This window comes from Carettochelys insculpta, chromosome 22 (assembly GCF_033958435.1).
Source record: "Carettochelys insculpta isolate YL-2023 chromosome 22, ASM3395843v1, whole genome shotgun sequence".
In the NCBI taxonomy this organism is placed as follows: domain Eukaryota; kingdom Metazoa; phylum Chordata; order Testudines; family Carettochelyidae; genus Carettochelys; species Carettochelys insculpta.
Window position 1 is genome coordinate 15,034,920 of NC_134158.1, and position 15,567 is coordinate 15,050,486.

Consider the following 15,567-nt stretch of genomic DNA (forward strand, 5'->3'; position numbering starts at 1 on the left):
CTTCCCTGTCCCCTTTCCCCCCTCAGAGTCTCTCCCGAATCCCCTTTTCCCGCCTTTTTCCCTTCAGGGCGTCCCTCCCCCACCCGCGTGCCCGAGGGGCGGGGAAAGGGCGACAGAAAGTGGGCGGGGGGAGCGACGCCTGATTGGCTAAAGCCCGGGCCCAGCTCCATTTCGAACTCTGAGGCTAAGGCGACGGTTGGAAACGCCTGTTGGAAAGGGGGTGGGGCGGAGCAGCAGCGCGCGCCGGGTTTTCGAATGTGCCGCGCGGGCTTTCCGGGAAAATGGAGGCGGGGGAGAGAGAGCAGACCGAGATTGCTGGTGCGCACGCGCAGCCTCGGAAGCCGGAAGAACTGAGCGCATGTGCAGTGTGGAAAGGGAAGGGCGGGGCCGGGGGGAGAAAGCCGGGAGGCTCTCCTGCGCATGCGTACACGGTCAATGTCAAGACGGCCCTGCCCAAGGTTAGGGGCTGCTGCTGCTGGGGCGTGGGGGTTTGTTCCTGCCCTGCGCGGATTTAGCCCAGGCCTCGGGCGGGCTGGATCGTGTCACGTGGCATGGCAGAACCAGCAGCCCCTATGGCAGGGAGTGGTGCCTGGCGACCTTTGACCTCTGGAGGCTGGTGACCTCTGACCTTTCTGCAGTGGTCAAGCCAGGTGCACGGATGACACTGCACGTGGGCGACCTTTGATCTCTGAACGGCGGCCAAGAGGCCCTGGGCACGGCCCTCCCACTGCCGGTGACCTTTGAACTCTGCGGTGGCCAAGACACCCTCCGTGTGGCCATCCCACGGCTGGTGACTTTTGACCCCTGCGTGGCAGCTAAGAGGCGCTTGGTGCGGCCACCCCACAGCCGGTGACCTCTGAACCCTGCGTGGCAGCCAAAGCGCGCTCCCTGCGGCTACCCCAACAGCTTGCAACCTTCCAACTCTCCTGAGGCCAAGACACTTTCACTGCTAGCTGCTGGTGGCCAATGACTTTTGAGCCTTGCACCGTGGCCCACAGGCCCTAGCTCCTTCTGCACCACAGCCCGTGACCTTTGAACCCTGGACAACTTTGCAACTCTGCCCAGGGCTGGTGACCTTTGAACTCTCCCGTGGGTCCCTCTCCTGCGATCCTGCAGCTCCCAGCCCTCCTCTGCCGGGGCTGTGGGTTTAAATGGTGCCATGGAGGAATCTGAAGAGCTTCACAAGACCTGACTCCTGGGAGCGGATGCAACAGAGAAACAGGCTCATTCTGGCCAGGGATATGGCTGCTGGGCGGCGGTGGGTGGCTGGGACTGTGGCATGGGGTCTTCCCTCTCAAGGAGGCGCTTGCTTCCATCCAGCCCCAGAGCAGGGGCTGGCTCAGCGGGGATAGTGAATGTGGCCTGCCTCCTTCAGAGGGTGTAAATTCCACTCTTCCCCGAAGCTGAGCACTAAAAGTCATTCGTATCTGACCTCTTCTTGTTGGGTCTGTGTGTGAACTGAATTGCTGGGTCTCAACCCGGTTCCTGGGCGAGGGATCGCTGAATAAACAGCCTGCCTGGGCTTGACTCCAGAGAGGGCCACATCTCCGCAAGCAAGGGGTCGCTGTATAAACAGCCTTTGTGCTGTACGCCAGCAGGGGGGCATCTCAGCGCTGGGTGAGGGGTTGCCATGTAAACAGCCCCCACACCCTACCCTCGAGTGCCTTGCAATGCCTTATAAGGGATCCAGTATAAATGAGCCCACGGCCAACAGTTTGGCTGAAGACTGAACTGCCCGTGGAGCTGCAGCTGGCCACTGTGGGCTGTGGTGGCTGTGTCATGTCCTGCTGATGACTCCCTCTCTTGCAGGGTGCTGAGTGCAGCCTGGACTGCCCTGGGGACTGGGGTGCCAGGGCCTCCCTGCCATGGTACAGCCTCCCTCGCCTCCCGTATGGCAGCGTATCGGAAAATGTGGAAGCCTACGGAGCCCCAGGGGTGGGCCGAGCAGTATGTGGAGCGGTTCATCCCCTTGTCTAAGGGACAGCTGGTCAGCGTCCTTCTGAAGGTACAGGGGGCTCTACTGGGGAGCCCGTGAGGTGAAGCAGGGCCAGGTTGGGTCAGCATGTGGAGGGGAGACATCTGGTTGAAGTGGGGTGTTGGGTATGTGATACAATACAGGACTGTATCCTCTGAGTCAGGACTGATCCAAGCCTGGGGGGGCCATATCTCAATGCTGGGGGAGACACCTCTGTATAAACAGCCTCACCCCAGAGGTGGTCGCATCTCAGCCATGGTCAAGACCCTGTATCTACAGTTACTCAGCCCTGCCCTAGAGGCTGTCACATATCAGCCTTTGGGTGAGGGTTCTCTGTATACACAGTCCCCACGCTCCACCCCAGACGCAGCCGCCTCTCAGGTGGTTGGAGCACAGGGGATGGCTCTCGCACAACCCATGACAGACGCACCTCTGCGATCCTGGGCTGTTGATCCCTGGTGCGCTCTCATGGTGCAAACTGTCCCTCCAGGAGTTCCACTCATCCAGCGACGCCGAGCGTGCCTCCTTCCTGGCCTTCGTGGCACGGGTGGACTCTTGCCTCCTGCACCACTACCATTCCCTCCTGGGGTGCTTGCAGGTAAGGTGTCCCCGTGAGACGCCTCCCGTTGCCTTTGGAAATAGCTCTGCAGGGTGGGGGCTGGATGGGAGGCACTGAAAGCAAACAGTGAGTAGGGGTCAGGGCTGGCCCCAGGGCATTCCCAGGTCTCTGCTGCAGGGAAGGGGGAACTCATGCGGGTTTTCTTTTTAAACAGTCCCTGTACTTCACCCCAGTGTTGGCTGCAACTCAGCACTGGGTGAGAGTCCCTCTCCCTCCACCCTAGGGTCGGCCACTTCTTGCCATGGAGCGAACAGATCCTTGCTTGGACACGGTGCTGTGGGATCCCTGGGGCCAGACATGCCCCCCCGGCCCCACACACACACATGCTCTCCCATTGCTCCTTCACAGACTCTATATGACCCCATTAATCCTGACCGAGACACCTTGCCAGAGTTGCCTCTGAGTGACTCTGAGCGCCTGGCTAAGGAACGGCAGGTCCTGGCTGAGCTGGAACCGGTGCTGGATCAAGCCAACTTCAACAGCCTGTCAGAGGATGCCCTGGCGTATGCCCTTGTTGTGCATCACCCTCAGGATGAGGTCCAGGTGCGGCCACTTCTGGGGAGGGGAGCAGCTGTCCATCACTGCCCCAGTATAACATGAGGAAAACTATTTTCTTTCTGCCCCGATCCCATGCCCTGCTACTGGTCCAGTGAGTCTCTTGCCCCCCACTGAACTGCCCCCCCCCCGCCTTGGTTACCACTTCAGGAAAGACCCTCCTGCCTGCTTCTAATCCCATCAGAGATACAGGATTTCCTTTGACTCCCTGAGCTTTGCAGTGGTGAAATCCTGTTTCCCCACCCCAGAAGCAGCTGCATCTCAGCAACAGGTGAGGTGTCCCAGCATAAGCAGCCCTGGTATTCCACCCAAGAAGGGCTGTGTCTCAGCTCTGGGCAGGGGATTACTGGATAAACAGTCCCCATGTCCTATCCCAGAGGAGCCACATCTCTGACATGGGATCCCCACATAAACATCCCTTGTGCCCCTGAGGACCCAGGCTTAGCAACCCATCTGATTGTGTGTCATGGCTGTAGGTTCCCCTTTGTTCCCCAGGTTTCGGTGAACCTGGAGCAGTACGAGTACATCCGGTTGTGGGCCCTCGGCCAGCGTGTTGGAGTCCTCCCGGTTAAAACCACGCTGGGGCCCCGGAAGGGGCTGTTTGGCTCAGCCCGGGCCCCTGCAGAAAGGCAAGCGGGATCTCGGAGCAGAGTGACGGGTGGTTAGGGATGCTGTGCCACAGCGGAGTCAATACAGGGTGTGCTTTCTGGCAGCCAGCATTCGCCCCAGGGCAGTGCGACGGTCTCAGGAAGGGGTGTTCTCACCTCACAGTTGCAGCTGACACCTGTGCCCTGGAGCACTCTCTCCAGCTGTCAGCGCTGGCCCCAGGGATTCATGGCCTCCCTTCCCTCTCTTAGATGGTCTTGGCCTGAGCCCCACCATATGTGGCCCCGCTGACGGTGCTCCCCTCCCACCCCAGGCGTTACTTCAAGCGGGTGGTGGTGGCAGCCCGGCCCAAGAACTCTCACCTGGTGCTGAAGTGCTTCAAGGACATCCCCTTGGAGGGGCTGGAGCAGCTGCTGCCGGCCGTGAGGATCCGCACATCCATCTTCTACAAGACGCTGCTGAACGTCACGCTGGTGGTGAGCGGGCTGGTCCTCTTCGTCAACGTCGGCATGGTGGTGCTGTCCGACCTGAAGATCGGCACCAGCTTCCTGCTGCTCTGCTTCGCTGCCTTCATGACCTTCCGGGCCTGGAAGGTAGGTGTCCGGGGCACGGCAGGGCTGCACAGACCTGCCACACCGCCCCGCTTTCCCCTGACTGAGATGGTGTCCCTGGTGGTCACTCTGGTCCCATCTTGAATGAGACTGGGGCACCAGTTGCTGCCCTGGCCTCTTCCTGACCAAGCTCGGGGCTCCCCCGGCCACGCCAGCCCCCTCTGACCGAGATTGCCCTCCCCACTGCAGTGTTCCCTCACAGCTGACATTGGGGACTCCCCCCTGCCATCGTTCAGGCCCACTTCCTAAGCAAGATTGGGCCCCCCCAGCTGTGCCAATGCCCTCCTGACTGAGAGCACTTCCCCCCTCCCCTGCCACTCTGGCCCCTCCCAACTGAGATCAGCCCCCCCCCCCCCCCCGTGATGTGCGGGCCCCTTCCTAATGGAGGTTGGGGGGCCCCCTGCCATGCCTTCCCCCTCATTGGGGGCCCTGTCACACCTGGCACTGTGCAGACCCCATTGTGCTGGGTCCTGTATGCTCTCCTAGAGATTGCTCCTTTGTCAAAGAGGTCACAATTTAAATAGACAAGGCAAGAAGGGTGAAGGGAAACTGAGGCACAGCTTGTTGAATAGAGCTGATGGGCGGGGGCCCCCGGGCGGGGGCCCCCGCAGATCACAGGTAAAGTGGAAAGAGCACCCAGGGGACCACTGGGCCTCCTGAGGCAACTGAAGGCGCCAGATGGCATCAGATCAGAGCTACTAAATTGCTCGACCTTCACTTCCTGCCACAGCTGGGAGTCCTGGCTCACAGCCCCGCTGCTCTAACCACCAGGCTCCTCTGCCATCCCAGAGCCAGGGAGAGCACCCAGGAGTCCTGGCTCCCAGCCCCCCTGCTCTAACCACCAGCTCCCCATTCTCCCGGAGCCAGGCAGAGCACCCAGGTGCCCTTATTGTGCGCTCCCCATGCAGGTGTTTGGGCAGCGACGCAACGTCCACTCCCTGGAGCTGGCGCACATGCTGTATTACCGCAGCACCTCCAACAACTCGGAGCTGCTGGGGGCGCTGGTGCTGCGGGCTCAGGAGGAGCATGCCAAGGAGCTGATCCTGGCACACAGCTTCCTGCACCGGCTGCCAGCCCCAGCCCCGCACAGCCCTGCAGGTGGGGAGCCGTTGCAGGCTGGGCTGAGAGACAAGGTCTCCTCAGCAGGGTGCTCTTGGGGGCGGGGGGGGGAGGCGCTGAAAGATGGTGTCCTTGGGGTGCTCTCGGCAGGGTGGGCAGGGCTGAGAGATGGGATCTCCCTGGCAGGGTGTGGGGACCCCAGGGCTGAGTCGGGTGTGTGTGTGTGGGGGGGGGTCTATCAGCAGGGGACAGTCTGCTGGGGGAGTGAGCAGAGCAGCTAGTGGGAGGTGGGTTCTGTCCCATGAGGGACAGTCTCCTGGGAAGAGCAGGCAGGGCTGGGGGGGTGGGGGCGCTCTCTCCAGGAGGTGCCAGGAGTTTCCCAGCAGGGGGCGCTCTCTCCAGGAGGTGCGCCACCAGTGGGGGTGCCAGGAGTTCCCCAGCAGGGGGTGCTCTCTTCAGGAGGTTCCCCCCCCCATGGGGGAGGTCCCCAGCAGGGGAGCTCTCCCGGGGTGACACCAGCCTCCTCTCTCCCCAGACCCCGAGACCGTGGCTGGCCTTCGGGACCATGTCCAATCGTGGCTGCGGCTCCGCTTAGGCCTGGATGTCTCCTTCTGCGCCGACCGTGCCTGCTGGCACCTCCTCAGCCTGGAGGGGGCTGGGCCTGTGGGCTGGGGCCAGGCTGATCCCTCCACAGCTCCTGGGTCCCACTGACACCCTTGGTGCTTCACAGCCTGGGCACCGCTGATCCCGGCTCCTGGCTGTGCCACAGCCACTCAGGGGAAGGGCAGGGACAGCCCAGGCAGGAGCCCCTTGGGAGCCTGCACCACCCTAGGGAAAAGAGAGCTGAGCTTCCCCCCCGCCCGCCACGCTGACTCTGAGCATGTTCCTGGTGCATTCTGGGAGTCACGCCAACTCCCATGCTTGGCATGGCTCTGCTGCTATCCAGCTCCTGCCAGGTCTGGATTGCTGGGTCGTTAACCCCTCTGCGTTGCCCAGGGCCCGCGGGCTTCTACCAGCCACCATTCAAGAGATGCTGGGAAGCAGGCCAGAGAGCGCCAGCCTGCTGCTACCATGGATCAAAGCCCATTCAGCTGCAGGAAGGTTCTGGCCTCGTTACTCTTGCCCCCTTCCAGGGCTTAGGCCTTTTCTGTGGCAGGAAGCCTCACAGCCAAGCCCACCTGCTGCGTGCCTGGGCCCCAGTGCTGCCAGCCGGGACCCCTCTTGGAGGTGGCCAGCAGGGCTGCAGGCAGAGCTCCCTGGGTCGGGCTGTGCTTTCGGCCCTGCTTGCCAGCTGGCAGGGACTACTTTGCTATGGCTCCTCCTATGGTTTCCTGCTGATTTTTCACAGGCCTCTCTGAGAAAGAGACTTTCAGGCAGGAGTAGAAGAAAGCTGGGCCTTCCCCCAACAGGAAAGCACTTTATTGGCCACGGCCACTGCTGTGCCCAGCACCTCTCCTACTGCCACAGGCACGTTGGCCACATTGACTCCAGCCTAGCCAGCTCCTTTCCCTAGAGTCTGGAGGAGAACCCAGCTGTCCTGGCTCCTAACTCCCAAACCCCTCTGAGGGCAGGAGCAAACCCTGGCCTCTGGCCTCCCAGCCCCTTCCCCCCAGATCCCACCCACCTCAGAGCCTGGGAGAGAGCCCTACTGGAACCAGTGTCCCAGAGCCTGGGAGAGAATGCAGGAGTCCGGGCTCCCAGCCCTTCCCCATGCCACCCGATCACACTCCCCTCTGAGCCTGGGAGAGAACCCAGGAGTCCTGGCTCCTGCTCTGAGCATAAGATCCCACTTCCATTGTGGAGTTCAGGGTCCTACACTGGTGAGCGATGATGAAATGTCTTAGTCTTAGGAGCCTGGCTTTATTCCCTGGCCTGAAAGCCTCTGCGGGGGCCAGGAAATTTCTACTGTATTTGCTGTGCAATAAAGGTTTCTTTGTTTGATCCCTGCTTCCCCCCAACGCCTAGCCCTGATCTTCACAGGGCATATCAGCTTGGGGCCAAAGCCCAGGCTCCGCTTCTCAGTGGGAGGGGTGGGGTGGGGTGGGAATTTCCAACCCTCATGGAGTGGCTGTGGTGGAGGACAGCCCTGCTGTTACCTCAGATCCCTTGCTCCTGGCAAGAAACAGTCCCACAGGAGAGGCTGTAGGACAAGCACTACTCACTACCCTTAACTGTTGCCTCCTGGCACAAATGCCATCAAAGCCACGAGGTGGGCAGATAAGAGCCTGTTTTTATTGTCCGAACAGATAAACGATGGAGACCGCTTCCTGGGCTGGGTGGGGATGGAGCAGTGGACTGAGATGCTGCCAAAGGAGGGCTCCCTACAGCCCGGTGATGCCCAGAAATCTGTGCAGAGGGGTGTCCCTGCCCTGGGACCAACCCCCCCAGTACCCAGCTCCTGCCGGCGGAGGTGGGGGGGCACCACACGAACTGGCAGCTGGACTGAGGTTAGGTGTGGCCCTTACATCTGTAAGCCATGTTTAGGGGTGGGGCTTTGTTAAGCTCCTCCCCACCTTTGCCAGGTGTGGCCAATGGTACAAGGCCCCTGGGTTTGTAAACCACAATGGGATGGGGTGTGATTAAGTCCCTCCTCATCTTTTCCAGTCTGGGGCAAAGCACCCAGATTGTAAGGCAGGGCCCCCGGGGTCCCAGGCCCAGCCTGGGCAGGGAGATGATTGGACTGTCATCCCCTGCTGGGGTTGGGGGCGGGGGGTCCTGGGCTGTCCTGCCCACAATGGATCGGACAAAGGAGAGCAGGGGACAGCTCTGGCTGAGAGCAGGAGAAGAGCAGGTGCCCATGCAGAGAGGGACCTGAGTCTGTGTACCTCAGCATGGGCCCGGTGAAGGGAGCTGAGTGTGGCCACACCAGCCTATGACAGGCAGTGGTATACGACAGCCTGGCCGCTGTGGGGCAGAGGGCGGAGATCAGCATGTGGCAGTGACTCCCCCAGCTTGGGCCACGGTCAGGAGCAGCCTCCCTGCGGTGGGGGTCACTCCCTCTTGCGGAGGTGGATGTACATGACACCGCTGAGCAGCGCCAGGGGGAAGGCCAGCCAGGCCAGCACGAAACAGTAGCCGAAGGAGCCGCCCTGCTGCCGGTTCTGGTGAAACTCGCCCACATGGATGGCGTAGATCAAGGCAGCCGTGAACACCGAGATACCTGCAGCGAGCAGGGGGAGAGCTTCAGGTCAGGACAGCCAAGTTCTAGCTCCCAGCCCCACTCCATCCTAACCATTAGTCCCCACTCCCCTTCCCGAGCCAGGGACAGAACCCAGAGTCCCGACTCCCAGCCCCTCCTGCTCTAACCACTAGACCTCCCTGCCCCACGCCAGGGACTGAACCCAGAGTCCTGAGTCCCAGCCCCTCCTGCTTTAACCACTAGGTCTCCCCACCCTGAACCAGAGCTAGAACCCAGGGGTGCAGGCTGCCAGGCCCCACTGACCACCCCAAGCCAGAGATAGAATCCAGGAGTCCTGGTTCCTAGGCCCATTCCAACACTGGACCCCCAGCCTGGGCACTCACAGGCCAGGAGCTGGCAGATGCCCGTGGCGTAGAAGAGGCCGCCACGCTCCATGGTGTAGAGCTGGTACATGAAGAGGACGAAGGCAAAGCTGGAGAAGAGCAGAGCCAGGACCATGAGGCCCTGGACGGTGTGGAGCCATGCTGCGGAGCAAGGAACAGTCGTGGTGAGACTGCAGGCCCAGTGACAGGATGTGACCCCTCTGGGATGTGGCCCCTCTGGAGTGGAGAATGGGGGTTGGGAATATGGGGATCCCTTGCTGGACAGAGACATGGCAGCTCTGGGGCGGGGCAGGGCATAGGTAGCCCAGATTATCTGGGGATCCCCCATCCCCCAGGCGCACCCCATCCATTTTAGGATCACCACCCCCTTGTGGCCCTCCCAGAACAACCCTGCACCCCAATGCCCTGCCCCACTCTGGGGCCCCCACTCACGGCTGTCAGCCACAGAGGCGCAGATCCAGCTCTGGGTGGTGTTGTCATACAGACAGTCATACCAGAGATTGACAGTCTCCTCATCCGGCAGTACCCACCATGACTAGGGGGGAAAGTGGGGATTAACACAGGGTCCTGAGATTCCCCCCAGCCTGTCACCTGGGGGCTTCAGCAGGACACCTGGGTTCTATCCCCAGCTCTGGGAAAGAAGTGGGACCCAGTGGTTAGAGCAGGGGGGCTTGTGGCCAGAACCTCTGGGCTGACTCCCTGGCCCTGGGAGGGGAGTGGGGTGTAGTGGTGTCTGCAGTGGGGCTGGGAACCAGAACTTGCTGGGTTCTCTCCTTGGCACTGAGTGGGGAGCAGGGTCTAGTGGTTAGATGGTGCAGGGGAGGCTGGGAGCCAGGATCCTGGGTTCCCTGCCCGGCACCGGGAGGTGTGTCTCACCTTGTCCAGAGTAGCGACGAAAAGCAGCACGAGGATAAGGACGTGCAGGGCCGTGACAGCAAACAGGAGGAAGCTCATGGCGAGTGCTGGGGGTGGTCAGAGACGAGGGGGTCAATAGGGAACGTGGCAAGGCCCAAAGGTCTTCTGAGACCAGGGCCAGATCCCCACCCCCCCTCACCAGGACCCACTTAAGGCCTGCCCCCAATCCAGCTGGGAGCTAGCCCTGGCTCCTGACCCCCGAGGCCCACTCAGTTCTGCTGCGCCCCTCTGCTCGTTCCCACACACTTCCCAGCTCGGATCCTCTGTTGAGGCGGGAAGTTCCCAGCACCCCCCTCCCCACACGCAGCCACCGCCACGCCTCTGAATCTCCTCCCCACCCCACGCACACAAACATCCCTCTGTCCCAGCCTCCCCTAATGGGATCCAGATGCTCTGGGATCATGTGAGCACAGGGTGTGGGGCTGCATTCCCCCACAGCCACCCTGAAACGCACCCAGTCTGCACCACTGCACCCCACCCTGGTCCCCAGCCTCCCCATGTATTGGGGGGGCAGGGAGGGGCTGGGATGGGCCCCTCAGTTTAGAGTGTTTCCTCCTCCTGTGGAATTCCTGATTGGCCCAGGCTGTCTCTGGTGGGGGATGTGTGGGAATCCTCCTCCCACCCCCCTAGTCAGCCTCTGGGTTTGGGGTCAGGCCGGATCCCCCCTCCGAGGCTTCCACACTGGGAGGGACCCCTAACTTGAAGCTGAAGATGTGTGTCCCCCCCAGGGTGGGGCACAGGAGGTGGATCCACTGAGCACCCCCCAAACGCACCGGCGAATGGGAGCAGGCTGAAATGAACCAGTTGGAAGTGGAGCAGGACACCTGGGTTCACCCTTTCTACAAAACCTGGATTCAGTACAGTACAGTACTACTGCACTTCTCAGACTGGCTGCTGCTGGGACTGCAGCGCCCCTAGGGTCTGTGCTGAATGGGGAAAGTGCCCCCAACCCTGCTCCCTGCAGCCCAGCACCCCCTGGTCAGCCCCCCCAAGCACAGCCCAGTGCCCCCTCTCTACAGCCCAGCACCCCCTGCTGAGCCCCCAGCCCGCTCCCTGCCACCCAGGCACTGGGGGCCACTCTGAGTCACAGTAACATCTTCAAAGGCCCTGCCCAGCAGTGTGGTGGCCAGCCTGGCTCCCAGCCCAGGGCCGCTCAGCCACAAATTAGTATTTTCTGCTCTAAATCAAGACACTATTGAAGAGGGACAAACAACTGACCATTGATTGCCGCGGTACACTTGGGTGTGACTGGCTGCTTCCCTGAACAGGCACAGGGCCTGTCCCCTCTAGGGAGCGCAGGCTCCCACCCGGTCCCAGGACAGGACTGGCTGGTTCAGGGGGGCAGGGAATGGGGCACAGGACCTGGTCCCACTAGGATGCGCTGGCTCCTACCCAGCCCTAGGGCAAGGACTGGCTGGCTCAGGGGGCAGGGAGGGGAGCATGGCCTGTCCCCTCTAGGGGGCACCTGCTCCCACCCAGCCCTAGGGCTGGCTCAGTGGGGTGGGGAATGGGGCAGGGGATGTCTTCCCTCCAGGGGGCGCCAGATCCCACCAGGCCCCAGGGCAGAGACTGGCTCGTTTGGCGGTGGGGCACGGTACCTTCCCCCTCCAGGGGCCACCAGCTTCTCCCCCGCAGTTAGGTCCGTGTCAGCCGGGGTCCTAGTGCGATGGGGTTCCACAGGCACCACGTGGAGCAGAGTCCAAGGGCTGGGGAGATCCAGAGACAGAGCTCTGCCTGGGGCGGGGTACCTGGGGGGAGGGTGCTCCATGTGTTGGGTGAGCTGAGTATGCCTGGTGGGGTCTGTGGGGGGTGGGCCCGCCTGAGGCCGCGCGTGCTGTGGAAGAGAGATGTATCTCGGGGGATTGGGTTTATGGGGGGGGGATCCTGATGTTTGTGCAGGGGTGCTGTGGGGGGAGAGGTAGCAGAGGATGCATGGTGCATGGGAGAGGGGGTTCAGGGGGTTGTCTCTTCCTCTCTAAACCAAGGGTGGGGAGCAGCCTGCACCCTGAGATTCCCCCTCCTCCCTTCCATGCCCACCCACAGCAGCCAGCACAGAACTTTACACTCTACAAAGGACACATCCAGAGAGAGAGACAGACAGACAGACAGAGATCCCCCTCCAGGAGGCAGCTATGGGAGATGGGACAGATCCTCAGCAGGGCACTAAGGGGGCAGGGGCAGGGGCAGAGCCCCCAGCAGGGAGCAAAGGGGATGGGGCAGACCCCCCAGGAGGGAGCTAAGGGGGATGGGATAGATCCTCAGCAGGCAGCTAAGGGGGCAGGGGGCAGATCCCCAGCAGAGAGCTAAGGACAGGGCAGATCCCCAGCACAGAGCCAGAGGGGCGGGGGTCCAATCCCCAGCAGGGAGCAGATCCTAGCGCTAAGGGGGGCAGAGCCGGTGTGAGAGGGGGTCGGGGGATACCTGGCGCTCCAGACGGGCTGGGGGGGTCTCTCCGCTCTCGGCCGCCTGGCTCTATCCCTCTCTCTGCTCGTCTGAATCCTCCCCCAGCCCTGCCCCTGGCAGCCGCCCCAGCAGGGAGGGGCCGGACGGAGCTGGAGTGCGCCTGGGAGGAACAACCCCCCCGGATTTCCTCTGCCCCGGGGGATCCCCGGACGCAGGGAACCCCTTGGCCCCCCGGCAACGCCCAGAATCGGGCCCGTCCCGTACAAACTTTGCTGCCCGCCAAAACTCATTCACCCCCAGATGCCGCCCCCGGGAGAGTCGGGAAGCAAACCGCGGGAGCACGTGTCATGAAAGACCCCCCCCCATATTTCACACCCGGGACGGCGGAGGGGAAGGGCCAGCCAAGGGCCCCCATGCGGGGCAGCAAAGAGTGCAGGTTACCTTGGTCCGGTGGGGGGCCCCTGCTTGTAAAGGGTTAAAGAGATCCCCCTCCCGCCCGCGCACACCCGAAAACTGAGGCTTTCACTTCCCCATTGGGGTTTGGCTCAAACGAGGAGCTTGTGCTGAGGAACCAGGAATAGAAATGAACAGTTCTTATCTGGGCGTGTGGTCAGGCCTGGGACCTCCCCCAAGCTCTGGGAGGGGAGTGGGGTCTAGTGGTTGGAGCAGCGCCAGGACGCCTGGGTTCTCTCCCAGCTGTGGGAGGGGAGTGGGGTCCAGTGGTTGGAGCAGGGAAGGCAGGTGCCCGTGCCGGGTGGGGTGGGGGTGTGAGCAGCCAGGTAGCCCCGGAGGGTGGGGGCGGTGCAGTCGGAAAGCAGGGCTGTGTATCACAAACTTCCCGCCCCGACATCCTGTCCCACAACCCACTCTCCAATCAGGCAGGCGGTGCCCTGGCAACAATCACCGCAGACAGCCTGGCAACGGCTGGGGTGGGACAAACACAGATGGGGGTCGGGGTTTGGCGGTTTCCTGTGCTGGGGTGTCGCGTGGTGTAGTGAACAAGAGGCCCGTGAGTCACGCAGCCCCACCCTCGCCTGCCACCGCCATGCACGCAGCTGTACCCGCCGCCAGCACTCCCCCTCCAGGCGCCCCGTTCCTCACAGGCCTCTCCCTCAGCTGTTCGCTTGCTTCCATTTGCCCCTGGCCCCCCACTCGCTCCCGCATACAGGCACCCTGCTCGGCACCTCACCCAATGCACTTGCCCCCCCCGCACTCGGTTCCCCATCGCCCCAGTATAGCTGGCCCTCCAGCTGTGTAGGTATCCTGTGCACATGGCCCCCTGCATCCATCCCCCCAGGTGTGCACGAGCCCCAAGTGCATCAGCCCGCCCCAGCTGTACTATGCCAGACCCCAACTGTGCACGTGGCCGAATGCACCCGCCCCCTAACTGTGCACGTGCCTCAATGCACCGACCCCGCCAACTGGATACCCTGTCCACCAAATGTGCACGTGCACCCACACACGCCACCCTCCAGATGGGTACCCTGCCCACCAGGCACCCTTCCTTACAGCTGTGCACGTGCCCCAATGCATCCAACCCCCGCTGTACAAGAACCCCAAATGCACTCTGCTCCCGAGCTGCGCACCTGCCCCAATGCCCCTCTCCACACTCCCAACCCTCCGTATATCCGTCATCACAACTCCCGCCATAGACGAGAAGGAAGCGACCGCGCATGCGCGGGGCGCTGGCCGGAGGAGGAGGAGGCAGCTGAAAAGGGCGGGGTTTGCACAGTGGGCGAGGCCTTGCCAGGGGGAGGGAGGAAGGGAGCTGTTATGCTGGCGCATGCGCAGTGTCAGTCCAGGCCTGCCTCACGAGGGTTGATTGAGGACCCTGGGGGGGAGGACTCCAGGCCCCGCCCTCCAGCCTGGCCCCGCCCCCTGGTCTGGCCTTCTGGTGAGACATGCCCAGCTCTCCAGGGCAGGGGCACAGGGCCTTGGCATGATGGAGCCACGGGGGGGCCTTGGTGTGACCCGCTGTGGCCTTGGCTTCACACAGACACCGGGGCTTTGGCAGGACCTGCCGGGATATTGGCATGACCTGCCGTGGCCTTGGCATGATGGCGCCCCGGGACTTTGGCAAGACCTGCCGTGGCCTTGGCGTGACCCATGGGGGCATTGGTGTAACAGGTCCTTGACATGACCTGATGGGTCCTTGGCATGACAGAGCCACTGGGTCTTTGGCGTGACCAGTAGGGGCTTGGGCGTGACACGGCCTTGGTCTGACTTGCCAGTTCCTTGACATGGTGGAGCCAGTGGGGTCTAAACATGATCTGCAGGGGCATTGGCGTGACGGGGATTTGGCATGACTTGCGGGTCCTTGGTGTGATAAAGCCACTGTGGGCTTGGTGTGAACCCCATGGCCTTGGCATTGCAAGACCTTAGATCGACCTGCTGGGGCCTGGCCATAACCAGTCAGGGCCTTGCCATGACTTGCCTGGTCCTTGATGTGACCTGTCAGGACTTGGAATGGCGTGGCCTTGGTATGACTTGATGGGGCCTTGGTTTGCCATAGCCCTGCTGTACTACAGCTGGGGTGTGGCAGGAGTTTCTGGGGTTGTGGTGAGATGTGACAGTATCTTGGTGTGACCTGATGTGGCTTTGGGATACCCAGGCCTTGGAGTGACCTGAGGCTGTGTTGGCATGACAACAGGGGGCGGGCAGAGGGGGGGAGACCCGAGACAGAGGCTTAGCGTGACGTGAGATTTCTCAGGTGGAATGAGCAATGAAAGCGCCTCCCCCGCTGTCCCCCAGTGGTTGTGATGGGGCAGCCAAGCAGCCACCGGATCAGGATGTGGAGCTGCTGGAGAAGGAGGCATTATAATGGGTCCTCCCTCACCCCCGGCCTCCAGCAGAACCTCGCCCCAACCTGCCATGTCTGTTACAGGCATCTGGGGGCTCCCTGGCTTGGAAATAGATTCCTCTCTGTTAATCCAGCCCTCACACCTGCTCTAACCACTAGGTTCCCCTCCTCTTCCAGAGCTGGGATAGAGCCTAGGAGTCTTGGTTCTCTCCCTCTCCTGCCCCCCAGTGTAGACATTCTGTATGGCTGGGGGATGCATGGGGGGGTGTTTGTGGCTGGGGGGAAGGTGGGGATAGGAAGGGGAGAGGGGTTGGGGTGTGGTCAGTGGGGGAAATGGGGAAGTGGGGGGTTTTGGAGGGAATAAAGGGGATCTTTCAGCTCTCCTGTTTCTACTAATCTGACCCTTTCCCCATTTTTGTGTCGTCCCCCCTTTCCCCCGCCTCCTCGTAGGGCTCCGTCCTCACCTGCCATTGGCTGAGAGATTTCTGCTTCCTGGAGACAG

At 62.1% G+C, this 15,567-nt stretch overlaps 2 protein-coding genes across 5 annotated transcripts; one reads left to right on the top strand and one right to left on the bottom strand.

The window, feature by feature from the left end:
- Positions 1 to 416: 416 nt before the first annotated feature.
- Positions 417 to 7,360, top strand: TMEM143 (transmembrane protein 143). The gene is made up of 8 exons (XM_075016016.1): positions 417 to 1,258; positions 1,810 to 2,005; positions 2,466 to 2,573; positions 2,943 to 3,137; positions 3,645 to 3,778; positions 4,069 to 4,348; positions 5,275 to 5,464; positions 5,961 to 7,360. The coding sequence occupies exons 1-8, from the start codon at positions 1,152 to 1,154 to the stop codon at positions 6,134 to 6,136; spliced, it is 1,386 nt and encodes a 461-aa protein (XP_074872117.1). The 5' UTR covers positions 417 to 1,151; the 3' UTR covers positions 6,137 to 7,360.
- A 281-nt stretch (positions 7,361 to 7,641) lies between these two features.
- Positions 7,642 to 12,764, bottom strand: EMP3 (epithelial membrane protein 3 (MAM blood group)). 4 transcript variants are annotated; one of them, XM_075016049.1, is made up of 6 exons: positions 12,284 to 12,299; positions 11,461 to 11,568; positions 9,824 to 9,909; positions 9,380 to 9,482; positions 8,948 to 9,088; positions 7,642 to 8,585 (listed from the first exon to the last, which is right to left on the bottom strand). In XM_075016049.1, the coding sequence occupies exons 3-6, from the start codon at positions 9,899 to 9,901 to the stop codon at positions 8,416 to 8,418; spliced, it is 492 nt and encodes a 163-aa protein (XP_074872150.1). In that variant the 5' UTR covers positions 9,902 to 9,909; positions 11,461 to 11,568; positions 12,284 to 12,299; the 3' UTR covers positions 7,642 to 8,415. The 4 variants fall into 4 exon arrangements, with proteins under 4 accessions (XP_074872150.1, XP_074872151.1, XP_074872148.1 ...); XM_075016050.1 differs by lacking the exons at positions 11,461 to 11,568; positions 12,284 to 12,299 and adding an exon at positions 12,707 to 12,764; XM_075016047.1 differs by lacking the exon at positions 11,461 to 11,568 and having other exon boundaries at positions 12,284 to 12,388.
- Between the last annotated feature and the right edge of the window lie 2,803 nt (positions 12,765 to 15,567).